The sequence below is a fragment of the Malaclemys terrapin genome, chromosome 4, assembly GCF_027887155.1.
Source record: "Malaclemys terrapin pileata isolate rMalTer1 chromosome 4, rMalTer1.hap1, whole genome shotgun sequence".
NCBI classification, from domain to species: domain Eukaryota; kingdom Metazoa; phylum Chordata; order Testudines; family Emydidae; genus Malaclemys; species Malaclemys terrapin.
In genome coordinates, this window is record NC_071508.1 from 110,937,869 (window position 1) to 110,956,980 (window position 19,112).

General features: G+C 38.7%; 1 protein-coding gene across 2 annotated transcripts in view; it reads left to right on the forward strand.

Annotated features, from left to right (window-relative positions):
- Positions 1–16,884, forward strand: part of YLPM1 (YLP motif containing 1) — a 57,579-nt gene extending 40,695 nt beyond the window's left edge. The window contains exons 12-21 of one of the 2 annotated variants that reach the window (XM_054025695.1): positions 283–345; positions 748–867; positions 1,189–1,365; positions 1,622–1,705; positions 1,976–2,059; positions 3,596–3,682; positions 6,924–6,975; positions 12,535–12,665; positions 15,907–16,087; positions 16,476–16,884. In XM_054025695.1, coding sequence (XP_053881670.1) covers positions 283–345; positions 748–867; positions 1,189–1,365; positions 1,622–1,705; positions 1,976–2,059; positions 3,596–3,682; positions 6,924–6,975; positions 12,535–12,665; positions 15,907–16,053 — 945 coding nt within the window. In that variant the 3' untranslated portion in view covers positions 16,054–16,087; positions 16,476–16,884. Of the gene's footprint in view, positions 1–282; positions 346–747; positions 868–1,188; positions 1,366–1,621; positions 1,706–1,975; positions 2,060–3,595; positions 3,683–6,923; positions 6,976–12,534; positions 12,666–15,906; positions 16,088–16,475 lie in introns of those variants that run through there. The other variant, XM_054025696.1, reaches the window with a different exon arrangement.
- The last annotated feature ends 2,228 nt before the right edge of the window (positions 16,885–19,112 follow it).

Below are 19,112 nucleotides of genomic sequence, written 5' to 3' on the forward strand. Positions count from 1 at the left end.
GTAATATAGCCACCCGCAGGTCTGTCACTGAATGACCAGACAGGTTAAAGTGTTCTCCCACTGGTTTTTGAGTATTTTGATTCCTGATGTCAGATTTGTGTCCATTAATTCTTTTGCGTAGAGACTGTCCGGTTTGGCCAATGTACATGGCAGAGGGGCATTGCTGGCACATGATGGCATATATCACATTGGTAGATGTGCAGGTGAACGAGCCCCATACTCAGGGGTTCTGTTGAATGCAGCCCCAAAAGTCATCTTTCTCTCATGCTGTCTTTATATCAGATTGTCATCATAATGAGAGGATTGCCAGGCAGTGGAAAGACACATGTAGCAAAGCTCATCCGGGTAAGTAGATAAATACCTACTTTTCTATATGTTGCCAGACTCTTAACTGTAAAACATCAGCTTATCTCTAGGAATGTGTCTCTATGTGCACACTTCTTCTCTCCTTTCCTTCTATTTGTCCAGTGCACGGGGAGATCATATTAGGTCAGTCCCTTGGAAGAAGCAGTCTTGGATCTGGAAACTCAGATTCTAATTGCTTTAGATTCTAGTTCTTCAAATGATTTGGTATCCCCTTCCAGAACTCACGGGAAAGGCAGCTGGGATGACTAGTTGCAGGAGAAAGAACAGAACATTTTACTTTCTCTTACTGAATGTGGATCAGGTCACTGGGGTGTGCTCTGGGCATACTGAGGGCCCACATTATAGAATGGAAATGGAATTCCTTGGTTGTTTCCTTCCCAGGACAAAGAGGTGGAGTGTGGAGGACCTGCACCCAGAGTTCTCAGCCTGGATGACTATTTCATCACTGAAGTGGAGAAAGAGGAGAGAGACCCAGATACAGGGAAAAAAGTGAAAAAGAAGGTATACTCAGTTTGTGTCTCCATTGACTTAGGTCTTTGCTTGAGAAAGGAAGGAAAGGTGTATTTTTTAAAGGAGGCACATAATATAATTACAATTAGGGCTGGAACCTGCTGTTTCGATGCAATGGTGTTCTTTTGAGCAAGGCATTTCTATGTGTGGACAAATTAGAGATAATCTGTGGGCAAGTTCTTTAGAAATCTACTTGCACAGGGAAGTTTGCTTCTGCTGCCCTTATGCTCAATGGTTGTGATATCAGGATTTGAACTCCAGACATTTTAGAACTCCTGCTTTCTCCTGACCTGCTTTTTGTCCTGGACCCAGGTGATGGAGTATGAGTACGAAGCTGATATGGAAGAGACCTACCGCACCAGTATGTTTAAAACTTTCAAAAAGACCTTGGATGATGGCTTCTTCCCTTTCATTATCCTGGATGCCATCAATGACAGGGTGCGCCATTTTGAGCAGTTCTGGAGTGCAGCGAAAACCAAGGGCTTTGAGGTAATGATGTCAGGAGGCATTCACAGTCACTAGTACCTCTAAAACAATGAGCCCTCTTTAGGAAAATGAAACCAAATGGAACCCCCAGTTAGTCCTGCTGGTGTTCAGTATTAAAAGCTCACTCATGTATCAGTGTATACATCTTCTGCATGTGCAGCTCACACGTACATTCACTCTATGGGAAAACTGCTTTAGATAATAACATATTAATTTCCTGATGAGTTTATGGTGTCTAATACTAATTTTCTCTTTCTAGGTGTATTTAGCTGAGATGAGTGCAGATAACCAGACTTGTGCCAAGAGGAATATCCATGGACGCAAGCTAAAGGAGATCAATAGGGTAACTGTATATAGAAGTGGAGTCACAGGGGTTATTGAAGTTAGATTTCTTTGGGCTTTCAGGTCTATTGATGTTGGTGAAACCTCATTGTTTTAGAACAAATATATCCGTCACTCTTTTGAAGATGGGCCCATATTCCCTGTGATTATTTCAGTAGGATAGCTGCAATATAACTGTACTCAAGAAAGATCTGTTCACTCCTGATCAAAGACCCACTTTTTCGATGTGGTGTGTTGTAGGAAGTGCTTTATTTTGTATGTCTCTTGTTAGATGTCTGATCACTGGGAGACTGCACCACGTCACATGATGCGCTTGGACATTCGTTCTTTGTTGCAGGATGCTGCTATTGAAGAAGTGAGTGTCACTCTATTTGAATGAAGTGGAGGGAGTATGCGTTTGTATTTATATTGAAAATGTAAATTACGGAAGCGAAGTTTTGTTATTATTTATTAAGTACCAGTAGTCTATTTAGCACTGTACAAACCAAATATTGTTAAGACTTACCCAGGCACAAGAACAACTTGAGGGATTTTACTGCTGCATTTGTGGAGACCATGCTTTCACTGCTTAAGAGAAGAGTGGAAGCTATTTTGTCCTCCACTGACTGTTGACTATCAGTTAAAGAGTATCTTGACCTTCTCTGAAGAAACTCAGCATTCCTGCAGGATTGTTGCAGCTGTGTAACTTGTTTAATTAGTGGGGTCATAAGTTTGAAAAATGTGAGCTTGGCAAAACCCCATTGATTCCTCCAAGTCCTTGCTTTGGGAAGTCCAGAGACTCTGTCACAGAAAACAAATATCTGGATCCAGACTATGTGGCTGGAGAGGAGTACTTTGAGAGAAAAGTGTGTTGCTCTCTGTGTACCAAGGGGAATTTACTTTGACATGCATCCTTGGCATTTTAGCTTTCTGTATTGCTGTAATCTTGTTAGTCAGATATTTTAGTAAGTCCAGAGATCTGGGACTACATTGGTGCACAAATCATGTACATTTTGAGTGCAGTACAGCTGTATGCTGACGTCAGAGCAGCTTTCATAGTGGGCTTAGAAACTCCTGAGCTGCGAAACTAGGAAAACAGAATTTATTCTTTTCAACTTAACAACTCAGGATTCCTTACAAACCATGAGGTCAACAATTAATTTTCCAGTCTACAAATACTAACGCTCTTGAAACTAGTAATCTCAAAGCCTGCGCTCTCAGGAAGAGAGACTTGGGTTTTATTCTATTTTAATATGGGCTTCCATTAATGGCGTCAGAAGCTGCAGACCCATTGAGAAGGTTTTATATTCCTTGATGTATATGTGAACATCAGCAAAGAGATGGGTCCCAAAAAGTAATCAGTTATATGGGCAAAGGTGAATATGTGCATAAATTATTCCTGTATGTGATAATATTCCTCTGTTTTTTCCAAGGTATCTGTCACTCTGGTATCTAAAGTACTCCAAAGTAAAGACTGAGCATAGACATGTTGGCAGGTAGAGAGGGCATTTCCCAGTAGTATATAAGTTACAAGTTTGGGATCCTTGTAGAGACTTGAGGTTTTGACATGAATTTGTGTATAGTTTGCGAGTGTGTAAAATGAGAGAATATCTACTATTACAGGCTCCAGTAACATAAAAGGATATCTGTGGTGGAGAAGGTCTTGACTTCCCCTTACCAAATTCCCCGTTCTTTTCTGTGGCAAGAATAGAATCTGAAATGAAATCATTTCTGTAGGGAAGAAAATGGAGTCTTTCTCAATATATTGCACCAATATATTTGTCTGAATAAATCCCCTCATTCTATTTTCTCTTTGTTGGAGTTTGGGGTCTACTCTGCACTCTTTGGATAAGCAAGTAATACTTAGAAGTCAAGCAATGCAGCATAATTCTGTGCGTGTGTTTTGGACTAGGTGGAGATGGAGGATTTTGATGCTAATATTGAAGATCAGAAAGAAGAATCCAAGAAAGATACCGCTGAGGAAGAAGAAAGCGAACTGGTAGGAGATACCTCACCCATCTCCAACAAAGTATATTTTATTAAAATAACTAAAATCGAGTCTAACTGTTATAAATCCCAAACCTCTGCCACTCCCAGGAGTGTAATGCTAATACATACATTGTTTGTGATTGATTTCTTGTGCATGTCTGAGAGGATTTTAGTACTAAATCTTGGTCTGTTTTTCTTAATTGATTTAAAAAAAAATCAAGACTATATTTACTATGAATAGGAATAGTATTTTCATCCAAGCGTGGTACCATGCTCCTAGCACGCATCTACAAGCTACAACCTCTGGAGCCTGCTTTTTGTAGACAATTCAAGTTGAAACTTCTCAGGTGGGGAAGGGGAAAGCACATGTACTGTTACATATGGAATACCCTGTGTAAGTACGAAGACGTACAGAAACCTTGTGGTGCGAATAGAGTCTATTTAAGTTTAGCTTACTTAAACTTGCACTGTCTTACAAACTCTTCTTGACTAAAGTAGTGTCTGACACCACTTAATGCTGTACTTATCTCTTAGAAAGGTTTGGGAATAAGAATGTCGTCTTTGCCAAAGTGCACTCTCTTTGGTTGCTAATAATAGCTGATTACTCAGTCTTGAGGAGGTATATCATTCAGATAACTGAAACCTGGAGAGGGGGCTTTAAGCTTGGTTTTATTTGCTAAATATTTAAAAGGCCATGATGGCTTATAAATAAATGTAACTTCTTAGAGCTGTATCTACTCATTGCTTGATGAATTGTATGTGCCAAATCCTGGCTCCCACTACCAAAGAGCTAAATTGCAATTTAAAAAAAGGTAACAGTGATTCTGAGAGACACTGAGGCCTTTTTCCTGATGAAAGCTCACTATTCCTTAGGAATGGGGTCAGCGCTGATAGTTTCTAGAAGAGAAAGGAAATATAAAAGTTAAAGAAAAGATCTCCGTAGGCAGAGTAGAGATTAATAAACCTTTTTTCTATTGATATGACTCATTTATTCTCTTTACTAAGTTATCCTTTGACAGAGAGAATAAGTCTGAATAAAGTGTGATCAGGAGTTCCATCTAAAGACACTTCACTGTTTGCAGGAACATGGCTATTAACTTCTGATTGCTTGGAAATGGGCCATACCTAAAACAGATATTAGTGTCTTTAGTTTTCAGGAGCGCCCTGTATAAAAATATATGTATGTGTGTGTGTGTGTGTTTCCATTATGCAATACATATAACCACAGATTTGAGTTGCATAAATCAAGGAGAAAGCAGGGGGTTGAAAATTGAGCAAATTATTAATTAAAAACAGTCCAGATATAAATATGGCTTCCATTCAGAAACTCAAGAGGAAAAGCAGCAAAGAGTTATCTACTACAGTTCATCTCTGCTACTCTCTGATGTGGCCAATGTCAGAGAGAGGCATGCCAGACTAATACAGAAAGGTGGAACAGTCCACTGTCTTTGACATCTGTTGTCTTTTTGAGAGCAGTTGGTGGGAGTTCTTGCATTCATTTTGTTACACTTCCATTTTGCCCTCGGAGAAGGAGGGGTCAAAAGCACCTACCAACTGACAAATGTCCCTGAGAGACTGTCTTGCTCCAAAAGGTGACATCTGAATCTTGTCTTATACTAACTGAAGAAGGAGGATACGGTACAGATTCAGCACACAGTACACAGGGCATTTAATTCACACCATCATATAGGATGACCAGATGTCCCGATTTTATAGGGACAGTCCTGGTATTTGGGGCTTTGTCTTATATAGGTGCCTATTACCCCCCACCCCCGTCCTGTTTTTTCACATTTGCTATCTGGTCACCCTACCATCATAGTCACTCATATGTTGATATATCAACTCTACTGGATTCTTTGAATAGTTGAAAAAAACCTTTCTTTTCTGTGCTTGATGGTATGAGTTAGTTCCTACTAAATACATATTTGATTTAAAAAACTACTTGCAAATTAAAATACATAATCTGTAGCAAACTAGAAATCATTCTTAAAATGCTGAAACTATAACTAGCTAAAAGTTAGAATGGTATAAAAAATTCAGAAGAGTCATGCTGTGGTGTATGTAAATACAATATATGCAACAGCAGCATCTCTCTCAAGAATGATCTACTCTAATCTAGTAGTCAGCCTGTATAGTGCCAGTATACCCTAATATCGATAGAGAAAGCTTATAAAGAGAGTAGAAATGGAGTTTAGTGTAATAACATTGATCTAAGGATTGGGATTAATCTCTTGCTGAAACCTGTTTATAGTGATGCTTACCCCTTTCTAGAGAGAATAATACTTATAACAAGTTTCTCATACAATATGTTTCAATATGTTGGTTTTTTAAGATGACTACATAGAATCATTAAATAGTATAACAATTTAAGCAGCTGAAACTTGAGTATGTGAGAGATCATGGACAAATAGTATAACTAAATCCTTACTGAGAAAGCACTGTAAAATGGAAATACCATAAAAGAATAATCAAGTGGATACTTGCAGAATTTAAAATTTTGAGTCACATGGAATAAAGTAGCTGGATACTTTATTACATATAAAATGCGTTCTTTCCGTTATTGATACAATAGTTGTATTTGTATGACCGGCAGTGTTTGAACTATGATACATTTGCAGTTTTTCAATAAGCAACTTTTTTTAGTGTTTATATCTCATGATTCAACAAAATCTAACTCTAATTTAAACTGGTAAAACCTTTTTTATAAAAAAGGATTTACCATTTAATGTTAGAGTCCATACTAAGTTGACCTTGCATACTAAATTTTTGTTTGTTCCTTTAATAGGAATATTCAGTGAAGTCTGGCTGTAGTGAATTGTTCTGGAAATACATTCTTAAGAGCATATGGCTAATGTAATTTTTTTTGCAGTTGTATTTGTAGTGCGTTGAATATTCTCAACACCTGATAATTTGTTACAAAACCTATGCCACTTTGGGTAATATAACATTTGGGTAATGTTGTAACTTTGCACACAGTTTCAGTACTATTGCTATCTGTTAAATTTGTTCTGTGTTTGCAGAAGCAGCACTCTTGTAGCAATGCAAAAGAGCCACTAAAAGCACTGAATATAAAGTGGATATAGAAGTTCTGAAGTATCTAGTAACCTGGTTTCCCTTAGTTGCTATCTGTGAATTGCACTTTACCAAAAGAAATGTTTTAAACTCCCATTATAATGCTTTTTCCAGTTCAAAAGTGATATGTGTGTGTGTGTCTCTCTAATCCTTCGAGCTTCTCTCTGTGTGTGATTTAGGGTTACATTCCGAAAAGCAAATGGGAGATGGACACTTCTGAGGCAAAGCTAGGTGGGTATTTTTTTTCCTGTTTTCTATAGTTGGTATCTGATGGTATGTGCAGAACTTAAATTTGCTTATTTGTGATGTTTTTCTTGCCAAAGACCAAATGGCTTGTATTGGTCTCATAGATGTGTATGTGAATCTATAAGACATTTCTCTTCCATGTAAAATGTAGGTTCTCTCTTCTGCGATAGTAAAGGTAGAGATAGTCTAATGTTCCTAGCCATAGCTGTTTTACACACTTTGACATAGAGTACGCATTTCCATACTGATGCTCATCCACCTGTTCAAGGAAAGTAGTTTGTTTAAAAAGAAAAAAAATGCAATATTTCATTCTTCCTCTATGTTGTAAATAGGCAACTGAGTCCATTCACAGTACACTACATTCATATTCGTGCTGCATACATTTTTTTCGTAAGTCTAAATTTTCAATTGAAAAAGTGTGTCTGTCTTGCAATATAGGTGTCGTGCTGGCTGAAGGAAAGGCTGGTGTACCCTACCCCTTCCATTTTCATTCAGTTTTACGAAGGCATCACAAAGGGGTTACAAACATAAATACTATACCTTATCCTGCTTCTGTTTTATATGTACTTTTTTTGAGCCAACAGGAGAATATGGTTAATTTAATAATCAAGGAGAGAGAGTTTTTCCTTAAGAGAAATGTTGAGTAGGGAACAGTACTGGAGAACCGTCCAAAACTGTCATGTGACCAGATTGCACAAGCTCCATACTCTGAACCTGGTTCTGAATGATTCAGTCATAAATACTTCCTTTCAAAGATCTAGATATAAAAATTACTGTCAGCTGTTCAAATGAAATTCCTTGAGAGTTGTGGGACACTTTTCAGGGGATTCAGAATGGATCTTTCTGGAGTAGAAGGAGATGATTTTAACTCCACTACCATTCTCATTAATGTTGCTGTGCTGCTAGATGTTATTGGTTATAACTGATATTTCCATCAAAATCAGCAAGAGAAATGCAGGCACAAGGCCAAATGATGGAGATGTGTGCATGCAAAGGAATTTCCATTAATATGCAACTTTTGAGCAACAATGTTTCTTTCAGGAATGGTACTAAAACTGGATCTTAGAACGAACCTGAGTAAAAGGATCACTTTCAGTCACCTTTATGATAAAATAATAGATATCTGAAAGGGGATGTGTAGTGTAAATTTCAAAGAGAAAGTTCACTACATATAACTGCTTAACCCTCTGGACTGTGAGTCTGAGTATGGGATACATGCCTCTGTATTCTTTTTTCAAACCCTAACTGCATCATAGAAATGGCACCAGAAGACTCGGTTTACATAAATGGCCTTTTGTCGCCTTCTGTTTGACTGCTTTGCTGCAGCATCTCTTCTGCTGCTACGTTCTCTTGATGAGCCGTTGAAATCCTGATGGAACATCTAGACTTCCTGATACTCTCAGCACAGCTGGATGAGCCTTTTCTCAGTATCTGAGGCCTATCAAACAGCTAAGCAAATAAAGAAGAAACTCATTCTGAGGGTTGCGTGCATTCTTGCTGTAGAATTCACAACCCTGGTCCATTGTTAAGCTTATTTCTTAGAGCTTGCAGTGATAATTTTTAAGAAATGTTGCTTTGGAAATCATAGCGTAAAATACTGTGTGTGTGGTTAAAAAATTCAAAGTTGTTGGTTATCATGTTATATTCCAAATAACTCTTGTTTTTCATTAAATGTGCATAAGACGAACGGAGGTGTCCCATTACACACACCTAACGTTTTTAAACCTCCCCCCCCCCCCAAAAAAATCCCTCAGTTACACACATTTTACAATATCAAATACAGAAGCCTAAAATATGTATGATACATAGAACAATTAAACTGTTTTAAATATATATAATTCTTTGTGTAGCATCCCCAGCAAAACTGAGTATGGGGTGCAGCAGAAACTAACAAATAGAGATTTTTAAAATACCCTCCCACCCCCATTGTTAAATCTCACTAATAAAAAATAGAAGCAAAACAATTGTTTTTATAATATGCTTTCTGGGTCATAAATCCAAACTATAAAAGTAATATAAGATCATCTCCACTTAACCCAAATATGTACAAATAAATGTATAATAAACTGCAAGGTTAAACTCTTTACAAAATGACTGTGTTAGCCACTGCTCTTGACATCAGCTGCACACATTTCTTCTAACTAGCTTTCATCAGGAACTCAGCTAACAGGACACCAGTATTCCACAGTCACCATGTCCTGTTGATAAAGAGGTCACACCCTGGAAACAGACTGAATCTATCCCTGTTTTGATATAAATAGCCCCTTCCCCAATAAGACTAAATTCTACAAAAAGCTATAAAAAAAACCAAATATACTAAAAACAGGTATTACATTGCTACAAAGAGCCCTAAATCCCATTGTAATGGATGCTGTTTCCTAGAAGATTGCTCTATAAATTCAGGCATTGTCAGCCAAAACTGTGGTTAAAAAACCTTGCATTTTGGGACTTAAAAGTGATTATATCTGATCCATCCTAAGATTTCCAGGGTAATGCTTGGTGAGCCATAGTTATTCCTAAGAGTCCATTTCAGCAGTGACTGATTAGCACTGTATACTAAATGGTATGTAAAGCTGTAATATAGATTTGTTGTTTCGGATTTGGGTTGTTTCCTGGGAGATGCTGGCCTGTCCAGCATGTTTACACCCCGTAGACAGGCTTTTACAGAGGTGCAAGGGTTTAAAGGCAGAATCTTAAGCCAAATACATTTCTTTGGTGGATTGGTTCACCCAAATCACTTGGCAGCTACAAATTCTGTTGTGCTTTCTATTTTTATTTATAAATATTGTTACAGATACAACAGAATTTTACTGGCTATAGTGTGTCATGGAGAATGTCTGAAATGTTGAGCTTTTGGCTGAACATACTTGTGACAGTCACCAAGAACATGAAAATCTCCTTGCCTCAGAGTTCTTGCTTTGGTTAATATTTATTCTGGCAGGGATGGTACATTCCTCTTCTGAATACTGTGCCCCTGCATACTGCTGCCCATTTTCCATACATGTTCTGGATACAACCACAGCCACATTTTCGTTTAAAATGTAACTACTGCTATATCAGTGTGCCCTTCTGTATTTGTGCAGCAAGTTCTTCCATTTACAGATTACAGAAATGGGCTAATGCTTGTTGTCTTGATTGATGTACAACTGCCTCTTTGAGTATATTATTTAAAAGTATGGTTTAATAGTACAATGTTCAGACCTCAAAGAAGGGGAGACTAACTTCACAATATCTGAAGTTTTATCTGCACTGTAAAACTTTATTCTAGGATGCAAATAACATTTCACTCACTCCACTATCAGTTGTTGCATAAAAAATATGAAAACCATTTTTTTCCATAACTACCATTGCGGGCTCCATATTACAAAGTGAAACCTCGTCTCATAACAAGGAACTCTTCTGAGTTGATGTGCCGAGAATCTTTGCAATAGGACTTTCAGAATGCTTCAAGGAGTGTCTGCTCTGGGGGCACCTCTGGACATACCTTGAAGTACCACGGCATGGATGGAAGCAGATCTCCCTGGAAGGGCAGCCAACTTCAAACACAAAAGGAGATTAAATTTAAAAACATACTCTATACTGAGATAATGGAATCCTTAAAAGAAGGATTATTCAAACTGACAGTGCAGTCCTTAACTCACCTTTTTACATTTGAGTGTTGCAAAACTTTCAGGTACTGATTTGCAACTCTTGTCATACACAGGCGAAGTGGGAGAATTAACTCTTTCATGCTGGTGATCAGATGTGCTTACTACTTGCACATTGCATCAGAAAATTCTGATTTGCAGTGGGAAAGTGTTGATATGACTGCCTTATCAGAGTTCCTCGACTTCTCCATTTGTCACAGTTTAAATGTTCCTAAATGTGTGTGCTGCTCTCCTTTTCAATGCTGTTTATTCTGGAGCTCCTTATGATAGCAGTGGTCTCTGTTGAGTAATTTGTGAATAATACTAAATGGGCTTGGAAGTACCTTTACTGCTGGAGCAATATAAAGGAATTTCCCATGCCTAGAGTTTCTCTCCTGAAAGGAGATGGCATCTCTCTATGGAGCCGTAGTTACAAATTGGGCATATTTGACTTTGCATTAAGTTTCTTCTTTTATTCTTTGTAACTATTAGCACTTCAGGAAAGCAGATACAGCTGTTCTGTGTTGATTTTTAACTGTAGTGTCTTTGTGGAGGGGATTCAAAAATGCTTTGCTTGGGCAGATGAAAGATTTGAATCTGTCCCAATTAAATGGGGCATAATGGATTCTTGAAAATTCTAGCATTGAATGAGGGAGGGATTACTTTATTGTTTGGCATGTGAAGTTTTTTTGAAGTATGCACAAGTCACCATTCGTTTTTTTTGTTTTCATGACCTCCAGTACTACTCTGCTCTTTGCTATTTTAAATAAAACAAAATTCATCTACGTACTGAAATTCTTTGGATGCACATTTTTAGACTGTCCTTTTCTGTTGCCCAGCAAATAGGCTGCTTTGTATTTGATTCGTTTCAGAGATCTCCTGTTGGTTAATTTAATAACCTTAGTGACTTCTGAGCTAGTGTCACTGTCATCACTGGCAACGGTTTACAGAGAACACCAAATAACTGTAAAAAGTCACTCTACATATACTTTAACATGGTAATGATTATAGAAATTGTTTAAAATATAGGGGCAACAAACTTACAACATGACATTATGAACCAGTGAGTAAACACCAACGGAAAAAATTATTTTTAGCTCTGTAAAGCCAGTTTCATATCTTTGCACCTATTAATCCTTAACCTTATGTACTTTGTCTCATTACCACTAGCGATCTGCTTCAAATAAGTGGCCAAAAAGAGGAAGTTCTTATAATTCAATAAATGTCATCTTGTTTCACCTCATCTCTCAGGCTGGTCACTCTGGTTCAGTAAGCAACAGAAGAAAAAAGTGACCTTTGGACAAACTTACTTCTAGAGCATTCGTGTGTGTGAGACCTCTCACACCATGAATAATACCAGATTCTGAGTCTTTCTGCAGTCCCAGGATTTTGTGTTTAGTAGAAGCATACTTCAAAAACTGCTTACTTATACGGTCCTTAGTAGGTCTAACAGTTTGATGGACACCAAGTTCCTGATATTGCATGTTATACTATGTTTGACACGGTATTAAACCCAACACTGGGAAGAAAATGTGTGGCATTAATATTGTGTTAAACTGCAGAATAGATGGGACTGCCATTCCACCAACAGCTTCCAGCAGCAGTGTTATGCCTGCTGAGCGTGGACTCTGAATGATGTGAACTTCCAGGAAGATACGTTTTCCTCCCTCATACAAACAACAACAGTGTTACTGACAAAATTAATATGAAAGATAAATAAAAGTTGGAAATGGGGGTGAGTCTTTAGAGCTGAAACAAACTAGAGATCATTCCACTCATCAACACAATCCGGATGTGCAAGTTCTGGTGCTGTGAAATACAGACTCATTCTTCTGAAAGTGTTCCCCCTCTCATCTTGTTTGTGTTTCTTTTACACAAATTTTCTCCTTTAACGCTGAGGCTCTGTGTTTGTTCTCAGACAAGCTGGATGGCTTGCGGACAGGCACAAAGAGGAAACGTGATTGGGAAGCAATTGCCAGCAGGATGGAGGATTATCTTCAGCTTCCAGATGACTATGATACACGTGCTTCTGAACCTGGCAAGAAGAGGGTAATAAACTTCATTAGTGCTTAATATCTCTAAAGGACTCATATAGCATTCTCTCTGTGGAACATATTCTGCACCATTCATTCAGTTTGCCTGCATACAGGACCAGTGGGGACTCATTGTTTCATTTCATTGTTCCATTAGATGCCATGGCAGACTGTTTTTAAGGACATGGTCTTCCAAACACATACAGATTTGATATGATAAAATGAGCTATTGAAGATAGTAAAGATTAACAGCATATGTCTCAGATTTTGAGAGTTAGCAAAAAGATATGCTGTCCTTAAGGAAACATTCTATATAAAGAAGCAGACTTTCAAGAGAAGTCATGGAGATGGGTATTCTGTGTATGGTGTATGTTTTGCGGGGGCACAAAAAGTATAGTATATAATGCAGAAAAGAGGCTAGGAAGTTTGTACTGTGTGTTGTATATTAGAGAAGAGGAAAATAAAACGGGTGTTATATATGTGATTATTATGATCTGTTAAAGTTACTCCTAAAGTAGTAGGCTTTGTAACAAGGGTAGTGAAGGAAACAGCATGTGTTCTTAAATTCAGGGCAGGTTCAGTCTGAGTGATTTTCTTTGGTAAAGTAGGTTATGTATAAATAAAAATTTATCCTTTATCATCCCTGAATGTGTGCTGCTGCTTGAAATACTTCTATGAATGGAAAATAAAAATGCACGGAGACACAAGAATGTACAAATGTGCATGAGCATCACTTAAAATAATAATCTACCATAAAATTAGGTATCTTAGAATTAAGGTTGCTTAATTATATTTCCTGTGAAGACAGTCACTAAAAATCAAGGAAACTAACAGTAAAGTCATTTACAGCTATACTCAACCAACTTGTCTTACTCCCCTAAGCATCAATAGAATATAGTCTGAGTCTTCAGCTCAACATCAAACTCCCTTTTAATTCCAACGTACATTCAATAACCCAAACTCTAATCTCAGCAAGATTAAGCTATATTATTCCCTATAGATGTGTATAATCATAGTGTCTATACTAATTGAGCATGGAAAAATGAGGTTGAAGTGCAGGTTGTGCATTTCAGAGGGAATGGGAGGAACTGGTTGTATACATTGTGGTTAGTTGTATGTTAAAACTGAAGAGTTTGTCATGGAGTTGAGGAGTTTGTAATTGTGTTTGGGTGATAAGATGTAAATTGAGGTTGGTGTGGATGTTAACACTGACCTTTCTAGTGATATCCTTAATTTTTAATGATCGTGTTCATAGAAAATGCAATTGAGCAACCTTTACTCTAAGCTAATTTTTGTGGCGCACATGTTTTGATTTTTTAAAAGTGTAGGTAGATGGATGAGGGGGTTAGTTTTGGCCAGTTGATCTGGGAGGAGTGGAGGTATTATGGAGTTTTTGGCAAGAAGATAAGATGGAGGTTGTGGACCAGGAATGGATTTAGCAGGAGAGTGATACTCAGTGTGAGTTTGTGCAGGGTGGCTAGAGGGAAAAATAAGTCTGGAGAAGAGGACCCGAGGTTTCTTCTGGTGAATGTCTTATGGTTTAACCGATAGCTCTGTTCCAGTGGACCACTTCCTCACAAACCGTAAGAGATTTTCAGAGGTGAATGGGATTTGAGGGGGGGAGCAAGGCTGGGTAGCAGCTCTCCCTAGTTCCATCCCCACCAGAGCCCCTGTGTCGCTAAGCAAGGAAATACTATTTACATTTATTAACATTTTATTTGTATAAATATGAACATTTATACAAAATTAGTGGTAATAGAAATAAATGTAAAAGTTATTTCCTTGTACATTGGGTTAGCAGAATGAAGACATTGAACTAAGTAGGTTGGGGAACTGGGCTAGTAAGTGAGGGGTGGGCATTGGGGCCAATGAGTCAGCAGAAATCGGGATTGGAGGGCAGGATGGGGAAGAGATTTGTTCTTGAGGGTATGTCTGCACAGCAAAGAAAAACCCAAGGCTAGCCTGTGTCAGCTGACATGGGCTTGTGCGGCTCAGGCTACAGTGCTATTTCATTGCTGTGTTGACTTCCGGGCTCAAGAGCTCTGGGACCCTCTCACCTCGCAGGGTCCTAGAGTCTGGGATCCAGCCCGAGCCTGGAAGTCTACACAGCAGTGAAACAGCCCCGCAGCCTGAGCCCTGCAAGCTCGAGTCAGCTGGCTCGATGTCTAGTTGCTGTGTAGACATACCATGAGTTGCCTGCAGATACTGCTTCTGTAGCCCTATCATCACTCTTCCTGCCTTGTGTCCTGGTTACAACCCTCTCATTAGTTGCTTTTGTGCCCTCTTCTCTTTCCCCTCCCCCCCCCCCCCCATTCCATATATGCATGTATGTGTGGGTGAGAAGGTGACTGCAGAGGTCTGAACAGATCAGAGATGAAGATTGAGTGACTTTAAGAAGCCTTAGAGGAGGAAGTGGTAGTTATTAAGGTGGGACGGGACATAAATAAGCAGCTTAGCACAGTGGGTGAGGTAGTGAAAAGGTTCATCCAGAAATGTTTCATAGAAGCCAAAGATAGAAAAGAACTATTTATTGTGACTTTCCTTCAGTCAGTGCAGGTTTGTTCCCTACAGTATATCTTCCTCTACTTTGTCCAGTCTAGTTTTAAATGTCTCCAGTATGTAATTAAGCTTACAAGGTAGATGCAGAGAAGGATTATAGTTATGAAAAAATTGTAGCTCAACATTGTGGTATTGTGTTCTCTGTGCCATTTCATTTGGGACCAGGAGAATACTGACTCGCACACACTACGGTGGTGAACACTAAGAAGTAAGCCTATGTAATCCTTCCTTACAGAAGCACTGTTGTGTTCTGTGGCTTTCCCCCAGTATCCCTCAATCCCTTCACACAGAAGAATACTTTCCAATGGTCTCTTGTCTTCCTCTTGTTTCCTGTGAGCAGTAGACATCCAGCCATATTCTTCCTCTAAGCCTCAGAATAAATGCAGCCACTATGCTCTGAATCACAGAATTATTAGTGTTAAAATGGAAAAGACTTAATCATCTTGTCCATCCCCCAGCCAGTGCAAGATTTTTCTCTTCTCTGAGATACATTCAGGACATTCCCTTTTAAATGATGTAATTGGGGGAACATCCACTGCTTCCTTTGAGAGAATGATTTGGGTCTTCAGTTTCAGAACCAAAATGATTGAGTGCAGGTTTAGAATTTTCTTTGTACACTAGTCTGTGAGGGAAAGACCTACTAGTGTTCCAGTGTTTATTCTTGAAGGTCTGTGTTACTGACATTGTGTTCTTCGTAGGTGAGGTGGGCAGACCTAGAAGAAAAGAAGGATGCAGACAGGAAGAGGGCCATTGGTTTTGTGGTTGGACAAACGGATTGGGAGAAGATCACAGATGAAAGTGGTCATCTTGCTGAGAGAGCCCTCAACCGCACCAAATATATCTGAGACAATTATTATATGGAATTTTTGTACCTTTAAGGTAAGTGTTCCACCATTATACAAATTTAGTCTCACTGTTTTTTAAGAGTTGAGGATGAGATTAAAGCACACACATTGCTAGGGTTCTTCCTCCAGATATTCTTGTTTGGGGCCTTGAATGGTAGGTGGATTTGTCAGTTGTGCACATTCCTTGGTGTGTAATCTCCTGTGTGTAGCATCTCAAGATTGAAGGAAAAGGGGTATCAGCCTTCAAAATCTCCAAGCATTGTCAGTAATAAGAGTGTAGGTGTTCATGATAAGGACAACTGGAATATGTGTCAGCTGGATACCTAGTTCTTCCAATTCCAGATTCTACATTATTGTATTTGAATTCTGACCATTTTTATTGATACATTTCTCAGTGTAACAGACTTTTCTTTTCTTTACAGGCCATTTACTTTGAGGAGAACTGAACCTGGCGTGGCATGAGCATCCTACATGGATCATGTCACTACCATCTTCACAGATTATTTTTGTTTCTTTTGTTGTTTTAGTTTCTGAAAGTTCCTTGAAATATTGGCAGGTGATAACCAGTGTCCCCAAAAGACATACAATTCTGCTGCACCTAAGCGAGAGAGTTTTCATTTTAATATTTTTTGGAGGGGAGGGGGAGGGTCAGTAGTTTTAGCTGCTATGCGTAGGGTGGAAAAATTAGGCAGAGAATGTTTCCTCCACTGTACTGTAACAGAATGTCTGTATCACCTTTGCTTTGTGGCCATTCTCGTTTTATACTGTACGTACCTTGTAGCTTATTGTACTAGGAAGCAGAACAATAAACTTTCACTATAAACCCAGTAAGTTTGGTGGGCCATACAGCATGGGCCTTTCTCTTGGTGTTTGTTTTATCTTTTAAATGTGGTCTGTCTTCACATGTTGACAGAATGTTCAAAATCGCCGTCATCTGGAGGAGGCATCATGCTTCTATTTGAGTGCATGTCTTACCTGGGGACTCCAGGAGCCACCTGCTCTCCTCTTTGTAGCCAGCTGTTTTTTTAGGTCTTGGCTCTTGTTGGCCTACAGTAATTTTACATCTTCTCTGCCATCTTGGATGGCAGCTGCTCTTTGAAGTGTTTTCTGGATTGTTAGTTTCTCAGCTGTTTTAAATTTCCATTGCTACCTGTGGGTTTGAATTTAATTCTGTGGTACTGAAATACTCCAGGTAGTAATGTGGAGTGTGAAAAAAGTTCCTTTATTGCTGAGTTTGAAATTAAACCAAGTAATGGAAAACTGTGAATGTGGGAAGCCCTCTCAATGGGAGCCCAGAAAGTCCCTGTGGTCACAATAGGTCATGTTGTCTATTCGACTCCCCATCAATGCATATTCATTCCCTTCACAAAATTTAATTTCACTTAAAAGTAGTAGTGAAAACTTTCAGATCTAGAACTAAAGGATGCCTTGGTCTGGCCAACAAATGGGCTTCACTTGATGTAAAAGATGGATTAAATAATTGTCCAAGTTGAGAACACCGGGGTAGGAGCTTTATGTACAATATCATTTGTCTCATCACTCATGCACAGTATTACAGATTTGCTAATGAGCAAGTTGAATAGATCATTTTTGTTCTTTCTGGGTTTCCAAACCAAGGGCTTATGTTAAGACTTGTATGGAAAGAGGACATGCTAGATTATCTGAAAAATGTCTTAGTTGATGGTGAATTATTTGAAACTGCTGTCCTGTATACTTTTGAAGAAAGTGAAATTCTGAAAGCTTCTTCTGTGCTCCCTGTTGCTCTGCTGAGTGATTACATTGCAAATTGCTTCTAAGTTTATTAACCAGTCAAGACTGATGAGGGCATTGTTTGGTACATTAAAGTAGAGCCATTGTTTGTAATATTGAATGGTTTTTGTTTACCATTCTAATACATTTCTGTTTACTTGACATTTCTCAGCCTGATTCATTGTGTGCGAATGAAAGCTTTTCTCAGGGTGAACAACAGACTATCTGAATTTGACCTGAATGTATGTTTACATATAAGAAAATGAAGATCCTTGAATGCAATGCTGTTACACCAGAAGGTAACAAATGTGGATTTGTGTGTACACATCCCATAATACATCAGTATTTACTTTCTGTTTTTAAATGTTGCAAAGTACGGTCTTTGAATTCTCCCAGAGTTGGCATTGCACAAAGCAGTAATTGCCAAGAACTCCAGGAAATCAGAGGGCTTTTGTGTCCTTATGGAGATCAGTCAAGGCTTGTCTCAAAGGAGTTGCTTTCTCATTCCTCTGCATAGTGGCTACCTGAAAGGTTCTACCAACTGGAGTCTGTTGTCCATAATAAATCTGGACTGCTGATGGTATTTCTTGAACTCATTTTGATTTCCTGTGCCATTTTGATGGGCTAGTTCTATATCCAGATGTTAAGAGCTGATATTTTCACTATACCCTTCAGAATCAATCTGAATCAAGTTCTAACACTTTTCTTTCGCAGGATAAATAATTTTTCTGGCGTGTGCAAGAGTTATGGAAACAGATAGAGGGTGGCAGAGGGGATCACCGTGTCTCCTGTGTTCTCATGCAATTTGTAGCAGAACTGAGCAGCCAGCATCCAAGGAGGCCATGCTGTTTTTGTTCCCTTGGTCTGCATGCAAGGAAGGAGAGGCAGACAGGGAACACGTGAAGGGTTGCACTTGTAACCAGTCACATGTGACAAGAGATATGGCAAATGACAACTAACTGGAAGGGCAGTGCAAATTGAGTACAGTGTTTTCATTATGAAGAAGTTCTGTTGCAAGTGTTTGCCAATATCCTCAGAATATGTTGAATTTTTTTCTGTTAGTCGCATTGATGTTTGTTCTTTACCGGTACTATAATGCATCCAAGTCTACAGTAATTTTATGATCTTTGCCATCTGTGTTGCAGCATGATGGTAAGTTTGAGCACCCAGCATATCAGCCTGGGGCAGATTGTTGGGAAGTGGCTCAGGAAGAAAGTATCATATCTGCATAATATCAGAGCATCAACCTCCACCATGTTCCATGCACTCCAGTCCTTCAGAGAATGAAGTAATCCAGCACTTTGAACTGC